The 12,414-nt window shown below is 39.0% G+C and overlaps 1 protein-coding gene and 1 long non-coding RNA gene across 2 annotated transcripts in view; one reads left to right on the top strand and one right to left on the bottom strand.

Moving 5' to 3' along the window:
• Positions 1-6,276, top strand: part of LOC141427664 (beta-1,3-glucosyltransferase-like) — a 6,815-nt gene extending 539 nt beyond the window's left edge. Inside the window, exons 2-6 of the mRNA XM_074087264.1 lie at positions 136-271; positions 1,435-1,588; positions 2,511-2,620; positions 3,690-3,856; positions 4,951-6,276. Coding sequence (XP_073943365.1) covers positions 136-271; positions 1,435-1,588; positions 2,511-2,620; positions 3,690-3,856; positions 4,951-5,103 — 720 coding nt within the window. The 3' untranslated portion in view covers positions 5,104-6,276. The remainder of the gene's footprint in view (positions 1-135; positions 272-1,434; positions 1,589-2,510; positions 2,621-3,689; positions 3,857-4,950) is intronic.
• Positions 1-9,006, bottom strand: part of LOC141427927 (uncharacterized) — a 13,919-nt gene extending 4,913 nt beyond the window's left edge. The window contains exon 1 of the long non-coding RNA XR_012451386.1: positions 7,849-9,006. This is a non-coding gene — a long non-coding RNA (uncharacterized lncRNA). The remainder of the gene's footprint in view (positions 1-7,848) is intronic.
• Between the last annotated feature and the right edge of the window lie 3,408 nt (positions 9,007-12,414).

Raw genomic sequence — 12,414 nt, 5'->3', positions numbered from 1 at the left:
AGTTGATGTTAATAAAATAAATGAGTTTACAAAAATGTCTACTCTTGTCCTAGAACCTAGACCCAGGGTCGGGGGTACCCCCGGGATCCGCCCTTGGACTTAGATCCTTCATAGTAAAGTTGTGAATATCGGCAGGGCAGTCCAATTCCGGAGGAGTCCGTGTTGTTCGCGGTGAAGACGTGGAGCAGCTTCCACGCCACCCGCGCCAGAGTCGTGAAGAAGACCTGGGGCCGCCACGTCACAAACCTGCTGTTCTTCAGCGACCAGACTGGTAAGACTTGAAGACCATACCGAAGTATAAGTCAACGCACGTAAAAAGAGCTCTGGGTGGTGGTGGTAGGGATACGTATGCGCGTCTGTCAACTAACAAGCCAATGGCGTGTCGCCCCCTCCCGCGTCCCCCACTGCTCCGCCGCTAATTTGGTCCGTATTTCGCTCACTGCGCAGGTATATCGCCAGGAGCTCTTTTTACGTGCGATAATTTGTAGTAAAGTAAGGAATCCAAACATAGATAATTCTGTAATATTTTAAAGTTTTGCGATTCTCACTCGTAACTTTTTTTTTTAACTAGCCTGGTAAAGTATGCCACTGCTGGAAACAGGCCTCTCCTCTTGACTTCCACAGCTCCCGGTCTGGCGCAATGTCAGAGCAATCCCTTGCATACGCGTCCAAAACGTTCCGCCATCTGCTTCTTGGTCTACCTCGCCGTCTATAGCAGTTCTCCGGTGACCACCAATTGACTGCAAGTCCACCTCTATGGGTGCATGCGACGACGTGTCCAGCTCAGTCCCATTTCAGCTTAGCTATCTTAATTAATTTAATTTGGTAATTTGAGCAATAAATCGTTCGTGATTAAGTCTATACCTTCCGCCGCCCAACTTTGCCTAAAAGTTCATTGCCCCGACTGGTACCACAAAAACTATAAAGGTATAATTCCAATAATTGAATAGGCACTATACCGTTAAGCGATTCGAACACATTCCGGGAGTAACGTAAAGACGTCGCATAAAAAATGTATCTCAAAAATGCGTCAAAACTGAGTATTAAGTAATGAACTTTTAGGCAGATTGATATGGCGCGTGGTATACCACGAACTATGAATAAATAATTAGTCAGGAATTATAAATGCGTTAGAAAAATGGCCTTGCGTGTCCTAGTAGGCGAACTTAAATCCGTGTTCTGCGCGTCATTAGTCATGCATCTGGTCTTGCATCACGCGCGCCAACCAATCCCTACCTTGTTTCTGAATTTTAACCAACCAACAAGCACGTTTATTTGCAAACTCGAAAATGATTCGTATTTGAATCATAAGTCGTTTTGGTTTAAAGCATGGCCACTATATTGCTATATTACTCCATGTTTCAACCATATTGTAGAGGCCGTGGTCAGGACTCGAGAAATATTAGAGATATTTCTACCAGATATTATTTTCAGACCCATCCCTCCCAGCGGTGGACACCGGCGTTCCGAACACGAGCACCGGCCACTGCGACAAAACGATGGTCATTTTGAAAGAGGCTGTTAACCGCGCGCGCAGCATGCCGCACGTCAAGTGGATTTTCCTCGCTGATGACGACACTATACTTGGGTAATTTTTGCTCCACGAAATCTTTCATTGTAAAAGAAAGTAATAATTTCTTGCCTTTTCAACTAATTCTAATGCGGCATCTAGCTGCATAATTTGTTAAAGGCATAATGTACATAATTTGTGTTGGTCATAATTTATTTCCTAACGAAATTGTCTTCTATAACTAAAACTCTACAGTTTAATTTAGGTTTGTTTTATAACAATTCTGAAAAATTTATAAATTCAGATAATCAAAGAGTTATGACAAACATTATCTTAACTTTCATCAATATGCGAGTCGATGTGGACCCTTTTCCAACTAATTTGGAATGTAGGAGTGTACGTGACTTATGACAGGTGCGATGGCCACACGTCATTATTGGCGTATTAACAATAAGTTTTTTGTTTGTTTGTCGGATATCCCGTGGTCTAGTTGGCATGAAACCTCTTGGCCACAAAAGGGGCGGGTTTGAACCCCGTCTGGTAACATGAAAATCTTTTATAGTTGTAAGTAATCTTAGATTTCGTTAAACAGGCGTACAGACATCAGCACCAATATCTAACACAACAGAGCGTGCATGAATATCTGATACGTATCTAATTCTACCTATACTTCGTTTTTTCTAGAATTCAAAAAGAAGGCAAGCGATCTTGACGTGTCTTTTTATTGAAAAACACTAAATGATCACAGCAAATACTTAGTAACAATTAGCAAGGACATATATGCTCATTTACATCCTTTTGGTATCATAAGTAATATGTACTGTAAGAATAAGAAGACTCGTCAAGATTGTTTACCCTTTTTCTAATGCTAAATAAAAACGAAGTATAGGGCCGGTAGGTCGTGTGTGCACACTCCGCTGTCACAGATATTTAATGCATATACCATACTACCGAGGTCCTTTCACCTTTTGATGCGTACACTGACAAGCTACGTTTCCAGCGTCCAGAGGCTGTGCGAGGTGCTAAGCTGTTACCGTGGTGGCAACGACTACGCGGCCATCGGCGAGCGGTACGGTTATAGATACGTCAGCAAAGACATCGCTGGCAAAGGTAAGTTCAACTTATAAATAAGTAAGCGACTAAGTAAAGTTTGTTTGAAGAGATGCAGGCTGTTTTTGTAAAGAGCGAGGAACGACAGCTTTTCAATTTTTATTCCCTGTCGTACAGTGGTTTCTTTGTGCGATTCGATTAGATTAGATTTTTTAGAAAAATATGGCTCTGTCCATTGGAGGACAAATTTTATTCATATTTAAAAAAAAGCGAAATGTCAACTGTCACTTGCCAATCTTGTCATTATCAAATAAAAAGCGTTATTGTTTCAAACTTTTTACTGACACGGTTTTTGTCGGCGTTTGCTCCTCCCGCCCCTTACTTCGGCGGTATCTCTGAGCAGAAAAGCGGAATGCTACCAAATGTTGGAAAAAATCTCAACAATTGCTCTAAAATCCGGTAGCATTGTGAAAGGCTGTGTTGTGTGTAACGCAACAGTGTTAAATGGAGATGGTAATTAGTCAGGTTTGTGTGATTTGCGCGTGTTCTTACAGTCTGGAGTTGGTGGAGTTGTATGAACCCACATTTGTTGCATAGACTTAGCGATCTTAAGGTTGCAGATAAGCAAAGTAATGAGGCCTATCGTTTTTTGTGTCACTAGATGGCGCACTGTAGCGTGAGGTTTTTAAGTATGGCTTTCAAAGTCTGTTATTACGGGCGTGAAAACAAAGTTTAGATTAAAATCATATTTAATACACCTTAAAACCGTACCATAAAAATATCGAGCATGCCACAGTGTTGCATAGTCCCCGCTTTGTTCGGAAAAAAGGGACGACAAAGGTTTCTGAAAGACAAAACTGTCTCAAAACACAGACATTCACTGCCCCGGAACGCATATTTGCCATAATTAATTTCAGATATTGCAAACTATTCACAAAATTATTCTAATTATAAATAAACCCGCGTAGCTCACCCAAATACTATGAGATTTGACATTTCGGAGACCTCACGCTACACTAGCGCCTCTAGTGGCGAATTCATACGCGATAGCCCTCATTGTTGTAGTTTATTGATATGGACCTCTGCAAGGTAACGTCTGATTCAATAAGCTACGTCTACCTCCAATCAGGTTACGACTACTTAACGGGCGGCGGCGGCGTCGCTCTCAGCGTGTCCGCGGCGGCGGTTCTCTCGCGCTGCGTGTGCGTGTCGGCGAGCGCGCCCGAAGACATGACGCTCGGCGCCTGCGCGAGGGAGTATGGCGTCCCGCTCACACACTCGCCGCTCTTCCACCAGGTAACCAGAGTCAATGTCAACAGTTATTTGTGCAACAAGAGAGCAGAATTTTGAATCACGAGCCGAGTGTAGCGAGTGATTCTAGGTTAGTTGAAAAATACTTGGGTCTCGTGTGAAATATACAATATTTTTACGCAAAATAAAGATATTTGAATTTGAATTTGCAAATCGCATTTTTCTCACTTTTTTTCATAGCAAAACCTGCCTAGGTGCTGAGGTGAAAAATATCTTTGATTTTGTTTAATACATAGCTACTTCTGAAGGTCGAAAAATGTACCACCAGTATCGATACACAGGAGACTTAGTAGTATTTTACGTGAAACAACAATTTTTTTACCATCTATTATAACGGAAATTTCATATAAGATATTTTTTTGTGATTCAATTGTCAATAACGGATCTATAACTGCATGAACACCCATTTGTTGTATGGTATGACGTAGCTGTTAGTTCGCGGGTGAGCAGTAATTGGGATGCACCAAAAAAAATAAACTATAGTTTTTATTTTATTTTTGGAAAGAATAGAATATTTTAAGGTACCATTTTCATCGATTTTTAATTTGGATAAGTATTACATTTTTTACATTTTTTTACGAAATACGCTGGATGACGTCACAGTGAGACAGACACGTTCCATTGCCTAAAAAAATTCAGGTCGTACATAACATAATCTGTGGCATTACTGATTTGTCTTGTCACTGACAACTGTTTAAACGGGTGAGCATCATGTGATTAAAGTTCTATCTTTGTCACTCTTTGCTATTATAAGCAGGACAGCAACATTCAAACTGTTAATTTGCTTAAGAGTGTAGACCTGCTTTACAACTGCCGTTGTGACGGTACACTGCAGGGGTCAAATGAAAGTCATTACTTAAATTTTGTTAATTTAATTCAGTTTATCATATATTTGGAATCTGATTTCTGAAAACGCTTCACAAAGCCTATTTCTCCAAATGGTTTTCGATTAATTATACGTTGTCAAAAATTGGGACATCCCAATTGTTTATAAAGAAATAGTGATCGTAAATTAACGATTTATTGCGACACTGGCTGCTTGTTACTTTCCCCCTGTAGTGACAATGTGTTTGTTCCAGGCGCGACCTCAAGACTACCCCCGCGAAGTCCTCAGCCGCGACCGCCCGGTCTCGTTCCACCGGCACTCCTCGCCGGACCCCTACAAAGTGTACGCCACGTGGTTCCAGCACGACGACCTCGCGCTCAAGCTGAGACATCGAGACGAGCTGTAAGGGTTGCCAGCTAGGAAATTAGTACTATCGTTCCGTCAGAGGTAGCCAGAAGGGCTACTACGAAATTCGAAAATGGAAGTTCGTATCGTACCGTCCCTCTCACTCTCGTATTATAATATTTTCGCCAGCGGGGGGGCAAGATACGAAGTTAGAATTTGGCACTTTGTAGTAACCGGTGCCAAAATACCGGTTTATACCGGTATTATTGTATAATTGGTACCGATTTGAAGCGCTGGTTCCACAATAACGGAAAAATACCGGTATATACAGATGTAGTGTATACCTAATGGTTTTCCATCGTTTTTTATCGGAAAAGTTCGTATTTATCGCGCTAATTCAATTAGTTTCAGTACTGTACAGATGTCCTTTTTATTTTGACATTTGACACTAAATAATAAAGCTCCATTTATGGATATGAAGAGGATTCGATTTTGTAGCATTCGAACATGGCGGATGTAGACAATATCTAATTTTGCTATTTCTGTTTCTTTGGCTAGTTGAAGTATAATTTTGATAGTGTTTTATGCGGCGATTAACCTTAACAGTGAACAGTGATCACAAAATTCTATATTGCTCTCGTGTCTGACATTTTTTAATGCGCAAGTTGTCTCCACGTGGTTTCTGGAATTTTACTATCAAGTTGCAAAAACTACAATCACCGTACAACGTCCCTCTCAAAGAGTTTACCTTGACACTGGCGAAATTGTCCTATTAATTAGGACAGAAACGCCATATTTTAAGAGAGAAGAAGAAGAATGGATATGAAAATGTGACTAATTTAATACAATAATTGATTGTCACTTCGGATGCCGTCGTATTCCGCTTGAGATCCGACTCTTCTCGATGGAAAACAGTACAGCTTTAATACCGGTATTATTGATACCAGTTTCAAGCCCTAGTATCGGTAAAATACCTGTATATACCGCTACTCTACTGGTATTTACGGCAACGGTTTCAAGGTATGGCAGTACCTTGCCAGTAGCTAGCGCAATCGAAATCACTATTACATTCACCATTTCTTTCTGTTAAACTGTACAGGATGATTGTTGAAGATCTACTAGTTCCCGCAATAACTGTCAAAGCAACAACGCGCGAGCACAAGCAGTTACTTTGTTACGAAATGACGCATCATAATTATTTGAGCTTTACTGAAGTAAAGATCGTACCCTGTTATTTTGAACTGTTTTATTTCATAACTACCGTGATCCTTCGTTGAATCAGAAATACATACATACATAAACATCACGCCTTTATCCCAAATGGGGTAGGCAGAGCACACGAAACGTTACCGCTTTGGAGCCACTTTTAGCAATTTTAGGTTTAAAGTTTAACAAAAAAAAAAGAACCATTGTGACAGTTGCTAGCCTGTCGCCTACGGTATACCTTTACCTATATCCTTAGTCGCCTCTTACGACATCCACGGAAGAAATGAAGAGGTATAATTCTAACCCGACACCACACGGGTCTGAATCTGAATCAGAAATGAAGAGATAAGTAGACGAACGAGGGTCACCGACGTAGCCAAGCGAATTAGCTCGTTGAAGTGACGTAGGCGGGTCGAAAAGTTCCCGAATGGGGATCGCGGATCGGCAAGCGAAGCGTAGGAAGTCCACCCACCAACGAGACGGATGGATGACCTGGTTAAAGCGGCAGGTTTTCAACTGAAGCAACTGGAGGTCTATGGGGAGTACTCTGCTCCAAGAGAGGACGTCTCGCAAATGATATGGTGATGATGATGAGATCCTTTTTTGGAATTGAAATTATTCGTTACACGCGTTTTGTCCCCTATCTGAATGACCTCGCACCTGAAAAACGCTACTCAAAAGTGAGAATCATGGATAAATTCTAAGAATATATTATATATAGTCTAGTGCCATAGGTTCCCCGTCTAACGGCCAAGGGAAGACTGCCGCTGTTGAATAGTATCGGCAAAACTTTACTGTACACTAATAAAGCACTGTTATATATTACTATATTAGCTTAATGTTGTATTAATTTTCCGAAATATTTACTCATAAATAACAAAGTTCGCTTACTGTTGCATTTATTTACCGTAGTTGTATTATGTGTTAGATTTTATTAAAAAATAAAAGTGGTTAAGTACTTAGAAAATTATGTACTAAATATGTTTGTACTCCTAAGACTGTTTATAGTTAGATTATTATATCTACTAATTGTTGTAAGAATAACATTCCACTAACTGATGTTTTGTGTTATTAGAAGATTATTTAGAAACTATTTGAATCCTATATGAAAATCAAACTATTGAGCTTGTTCTTGATTTTAATGTAAGTAAATACTTCATTATGTAAAAAAAAAGTTTCTCCTTGCCCATAAAAGAAAAACTCAGAGCTGTTAGAATCTGTTCATTTATTACGTAAGACGATTTGGGGGCGTAGCGATTTGGACATGTCTTTATTTTTTCTTACATGGAGGTGGGACGAGATTTAACTGATGTTACGCATGTTAAAATATGTAATACTAGCGCCCCGAACCGAATCTTAGCTCTTAATAATATTATTATAGGATAATGCCGTAAGATACAGACGTAATTATTAAAATAATACACACGTATACACGTAGTCGAGGTATTCCCGACATGTTTCGCACCAATTTTTTTTTATCATGGTCTGTTCGAATGGTAAGCCGGTAAGTGAAGCACACCAATTTTAAGTATTATTAGCCCCCCCTTACCCCTTGTCATTGTCACACGTATCGCCATGAAAATTGCAATTATTTTACAACAAGCGTGCAATCTGATACGACTCGTATTTCTAGGGCCGGAAGGACGTGTCAGATATTTTTGCGCGCTCCGCCGTGGCAGATATTAAATGCAGGTGTGACTGTTCCTGTGTCACACACCGCCTGACCTCCCCCCCTTAATGTATGCTCTCTTAGTTCGGCTACTCGGCGCAACCGTCGGCGGCGGAAAATTAACAAATCGTCATCACAATTATGAATGTTACAAGTAGGTATTTGTCCTTCATAAAAACAACGCATTGGTTTGAAACATGTTCGACATACCTCTACTACTTATGACTATTAATGAGTATGGACCTTACATCAATAATAATTTATGTAAGATCGCAAAAAGAATTCATTAATTATATTTTTGAGGTATTTCTTACCAATTTTTTTACTTAAACATGCTTAACGTTAAGAGTTTCATTCAAGTCTTTTTTTTATAGAGGGAGAAATGTGAATGAAGTAAAAAAATTCTTAACCTTAACCTCGTAAGACCCACGTCAAATGATCATTAGAATTTAAAATCTTAATAAAAAAACTCCACAGAGTATTCCGCACATTCGACATATCATCCAAGAAAGTGACGTCACGGAGCAGCAAAGCCATCCTGATGTCAATTAGTGAAGTTGACATTAGCTTTGGCGTAGGTATGTCCTAAATTTAGGCCCTTGAGCCTTAAGAGGTTAAGTTAATATCTAACGGTGACGGTTCACTCGAATAAACTTCCACTAGAGTGATTGCTAATAATAGGTGATTTATTCAAAACACTCTAACGATTTTTATTTATAAACAAACAATATATGCAATAATTAACAATTTCATTCATTTTTCTTTCATCCTATGGTCACTTTCGTTTCATTTTGTGTTCAGACCTGTAAATTTGAATGTAAGATGCAAAATGACACGCGAAAATGAACAAAAAATGTATCGTTTGATTTAATTTTTTTATGGAATAAGTGAACAGCTACTTATACTAAAATAAATCTGCCCGCGTCTGACAAACGCAAATAAAGTTAAGCTTATCAAATGCGGTTGGTCACAACTTTCTAAAATGTATTTTTTATTAAAACTTGTAAATAACAAAATGTATTAAGCGTACCAGTATGCTCGAATTGTAAAGTACTTGTAGGTATTCAATATTGTTATCTTAGTAACAAACTAACATATCAATTGTATGTATAAAAATAAATTTTAATATTTTTATAAAAAAAGCATTTTATTTAAAAACTGATTGGCACATGACTCCTTTACTTTGTAAAATGTTTTTTTATTTTTTTTATTTTGCAGATGAATCTGTCAAAGAGTTTAATTTCAGTGCATTCACAAAATATGTAATACTCGTTGAGTACTTTATTTAGTTTTAGAAGCATTGCTCAATCGATCAAAAGAGTAATTATACCAGATCCTTAATAACACTACGGGTCATTAAACCAAAGATGGTACTCTCATTTGGCGGGTAAGCCTGGATTATGGCCTTATTCATGTTCAAAACTTTCCAACGTTTAATTGCCATCTTAATCCAAAGTGACAATTTAAGCAAGCACTGGATTGGTTCCTTCCTTCAACACTGAGCAAAGACACAGTAGACTAAATTCCTAAAAATATTTAATCAGTCCGTCTGCTAGATTTTCCAAAAATGTGTACTGTATTTTTTCTTTTGTTGTACTCTATTTATTAAACCAAGATACTAAAGTGACAGTATGAAATGTCAAATGTAAAAATAATGTGACCAGCATAATACGAATAGTTCTCTCTCTCTCTGATTTCGGTTTTCGACCTTCTTGCAAATAATAGGGAAAACATAATATTTTATCAGAGTTTTTTTTTATTAGAGAACCAAAGTTATCGACATAGCCCACCGCATTAGTGGCAATGGGCCGGCCATATAACCCGAAGAACCGATAACCGTTGGGGTAGACGAGTTCTTGAGTGGAGACCACGGATCGGCAAATGTAGCGTAGGACGTCCTCAGACTCGGTGGAGCGATGATCTTCGCAGGGCGGCTGGCAAGAGCTGGATGAGAGTAGCCGAGGATCGTGCTCAGTGGCGTGCCATGGGAGAGGCCTATGTCCACGAACATAGGCTGATGATGATGACGATGAATATTTTATGGAAACAAAAATAAAATTAAAACATTCAATGTTCTACTTTCCATAAGCATTGAGCTTTTAGGCAGAATTGCTTAGAATCAAATGAAATTTATACATCAACATCTACAAAAAGTCAAAATATCTCCTAAACGGTGGCAGTTAGAATGTCTTAAGTGCCCTACGAGTGTTATTAGTACCTACGTCACAGATCCGTTCATATTTTAAAATTTTATACGTATAAATAGATACTTACCTACCGAAAGTTTTCGGTGATTACTGGTTGTGGCACATCACTATATAAGACATGTAAAAATCTTGTAACCCATGAATGTATTATAGTTAGGTATATATAAGTAGTAGTTTATTTATTTATTTGTATGTAGTAGTTTATTTCTGTTTTATTACCTTAGGTATGTATTATACCTATTTCTTTAAAGCATTGCAATAGCAGCTTCCACAATTTTCGACTCTTAAACTCACTCTTTGTCGGTCCCCAACTGATTGCTTCTCTCATCCATTCAAAGGTTGACTGATATAAGTCCGTCTTTGTAAAAGTATCTCAAAGTTTGTCAATTGTATTTTGTTTCTTTTCTTTAGTACAATAAAGAGTTTACATACATACATACAATCATAACTAGGTAATTGGGAACTCTGAGTGCTACAGTTACTAAAAATGTTCTTAAAACACGCCCAGTCACTTCCATAATAAATAATTTTCGCGAACCATCAATTCTTGCTTGTCTTGCCCGCGTAATGGATGCATTGAATGGCACGATGACTGCACGCTTGCTAATGAATAGACGGCATTAATTTGGTTAGGAAGAGCTGCCAGATCTAATTGGAACTTTGATAGACGTGTATCTATTTGCTTTTCTTTTATAGCCGCTAAAAAAGGTAGAACTACCTTGTTCAATAACTAATTTGAGTAATGCCCTCTCAAGCAGGGGATTGTGTCTGAATTTTTTTTTTCATGTTGATTTCATAAAATTTACCACGCACTTTACGGTATTCGAAGTAATTCTGCTCTGGACCCTCGTGGGAACTGTTGCCTCTTATTGTGAGAGCAGGCCTGTGCCCAGCTGTGGGAAAGAGGTAGTATAGAATAGACCGGTAATGATTTCTAATTGAAGCCAAATTGTGTACAGTCGCTTTCACCATTTCCTCTTCCTTAAGTGTAGGTCCCTATTTCTTACAGGGTTAAAAAAAATGATGCAATGGAATTTGTATGAAACATTGCTGAAGAGCTTAAGTGCTCCAGCAATGTTTTTTTAGGGTTCCGTACCTCAAAAGGAAAAAACGTCTGTCTGTCTGTCAAGACCCTTTTTCTCGGGAGCGCGTGGAGGTATCAAGCTGAAATTTATATCAAATACTGAGATCTACTGTCCCTTGGAGCTGTGAAAAAATCAAACTTCTAAGCCAACCAACGCAATCAAAAGATGCAGCCGTTTATGCTGCAAATTTTTGAAACTCAAGTGAATCAAAACCTACAGGGTACTTCCTTTTTTTTAATTTTAGATTGACTGACAGCCATCAATCCAACGTTGCCTTCTGACATACTTAGTTAACAATTACGACTTTTACCTGCAGACATTTTTAACTTTTTTGGAACAATAAATTACGATCATCATCCCAGCCTATAACCGTCCCACTGCTGGGCACAGGCCTCCTCTCAGAACAAGAGGGCTTGGGCTATAGTTCCCACGCGGGCCCAGTGCGGATTGGGAACTTCACACGCACCATTGAATTGCTTCGCAGGTTTGTGCAGGTTTCCTCACGATGTTTTCCTTCACCGCAAAGCTCGTGGTAAATTTCAAATGTAATTACGCACATGAATTTGGAAAAACTCAGAGGTGCGAGCCGGGGTTTGAACCCACGACCCTCTGTTTGAGAGGCGATAGGTCAAACCACTAGGCCACCACGGCTTTTAAAAATTACGATACTTGATAATTATTTATACCCCCAATAAATCCAAAAAACTTCCGATAATGATTTTCCTAAACAAACTATCAAAATACGCGCCAAATTTATTCCTGGCAACTTCACAGGGCCGCACTCGGGTCAGAGTGGGCCCATTTGTCATTCGTCACGCGACTCCGCTAAGTACCAACTTCATGCAAACTTACATTTTTCTCGCTAACTTCTGAGTGCGGCCCTGTGTTCAAAACTAAAGGAAAAAGTACCCTCAATATTTAACATAGGGTTGATTTGGGCTCAAAGCAAAGTGGGAAAGATTTTCTTTTAGCGGAAACTTAAGTATTAATCATAGGAAGTTGTCGTCGCATTACACTCGCAGGAATTGCTCGGGTTCGATTTTTTATCACAGTTGGGAAAGTGAAAAGGTTACGGGTGTCATTTTTAGCAGAGCTCTGCTGTGCCTGAATGGCTTTCACTTAAGGGTGTGTTTACACCAGAGGTGTGCGAGAATGTGTTAAGAGGGATGTGTTTTTCATGAAACAATACAAACGCTTGATTTAAC

The sequence above is a fragment of the Choristoneura fumiferana genome, chromosome 5, assembly GCF_025370935.1.
Source record: "Choristoneura fumiferana chromosome 5, NRCan_CFum_1, whole genome shotgun sequence".
Taxonomy (NCBI): domain Eukaryota; kingdom Metazoa; phylum Arthropoda; class Insecta; order Lepidoptera; family Tortricidae; genus Choristoneura; species Choristoneura fumiferana.
This window is presented reverse-complemented; position numbering and strand designations above follow the sequence as displayed.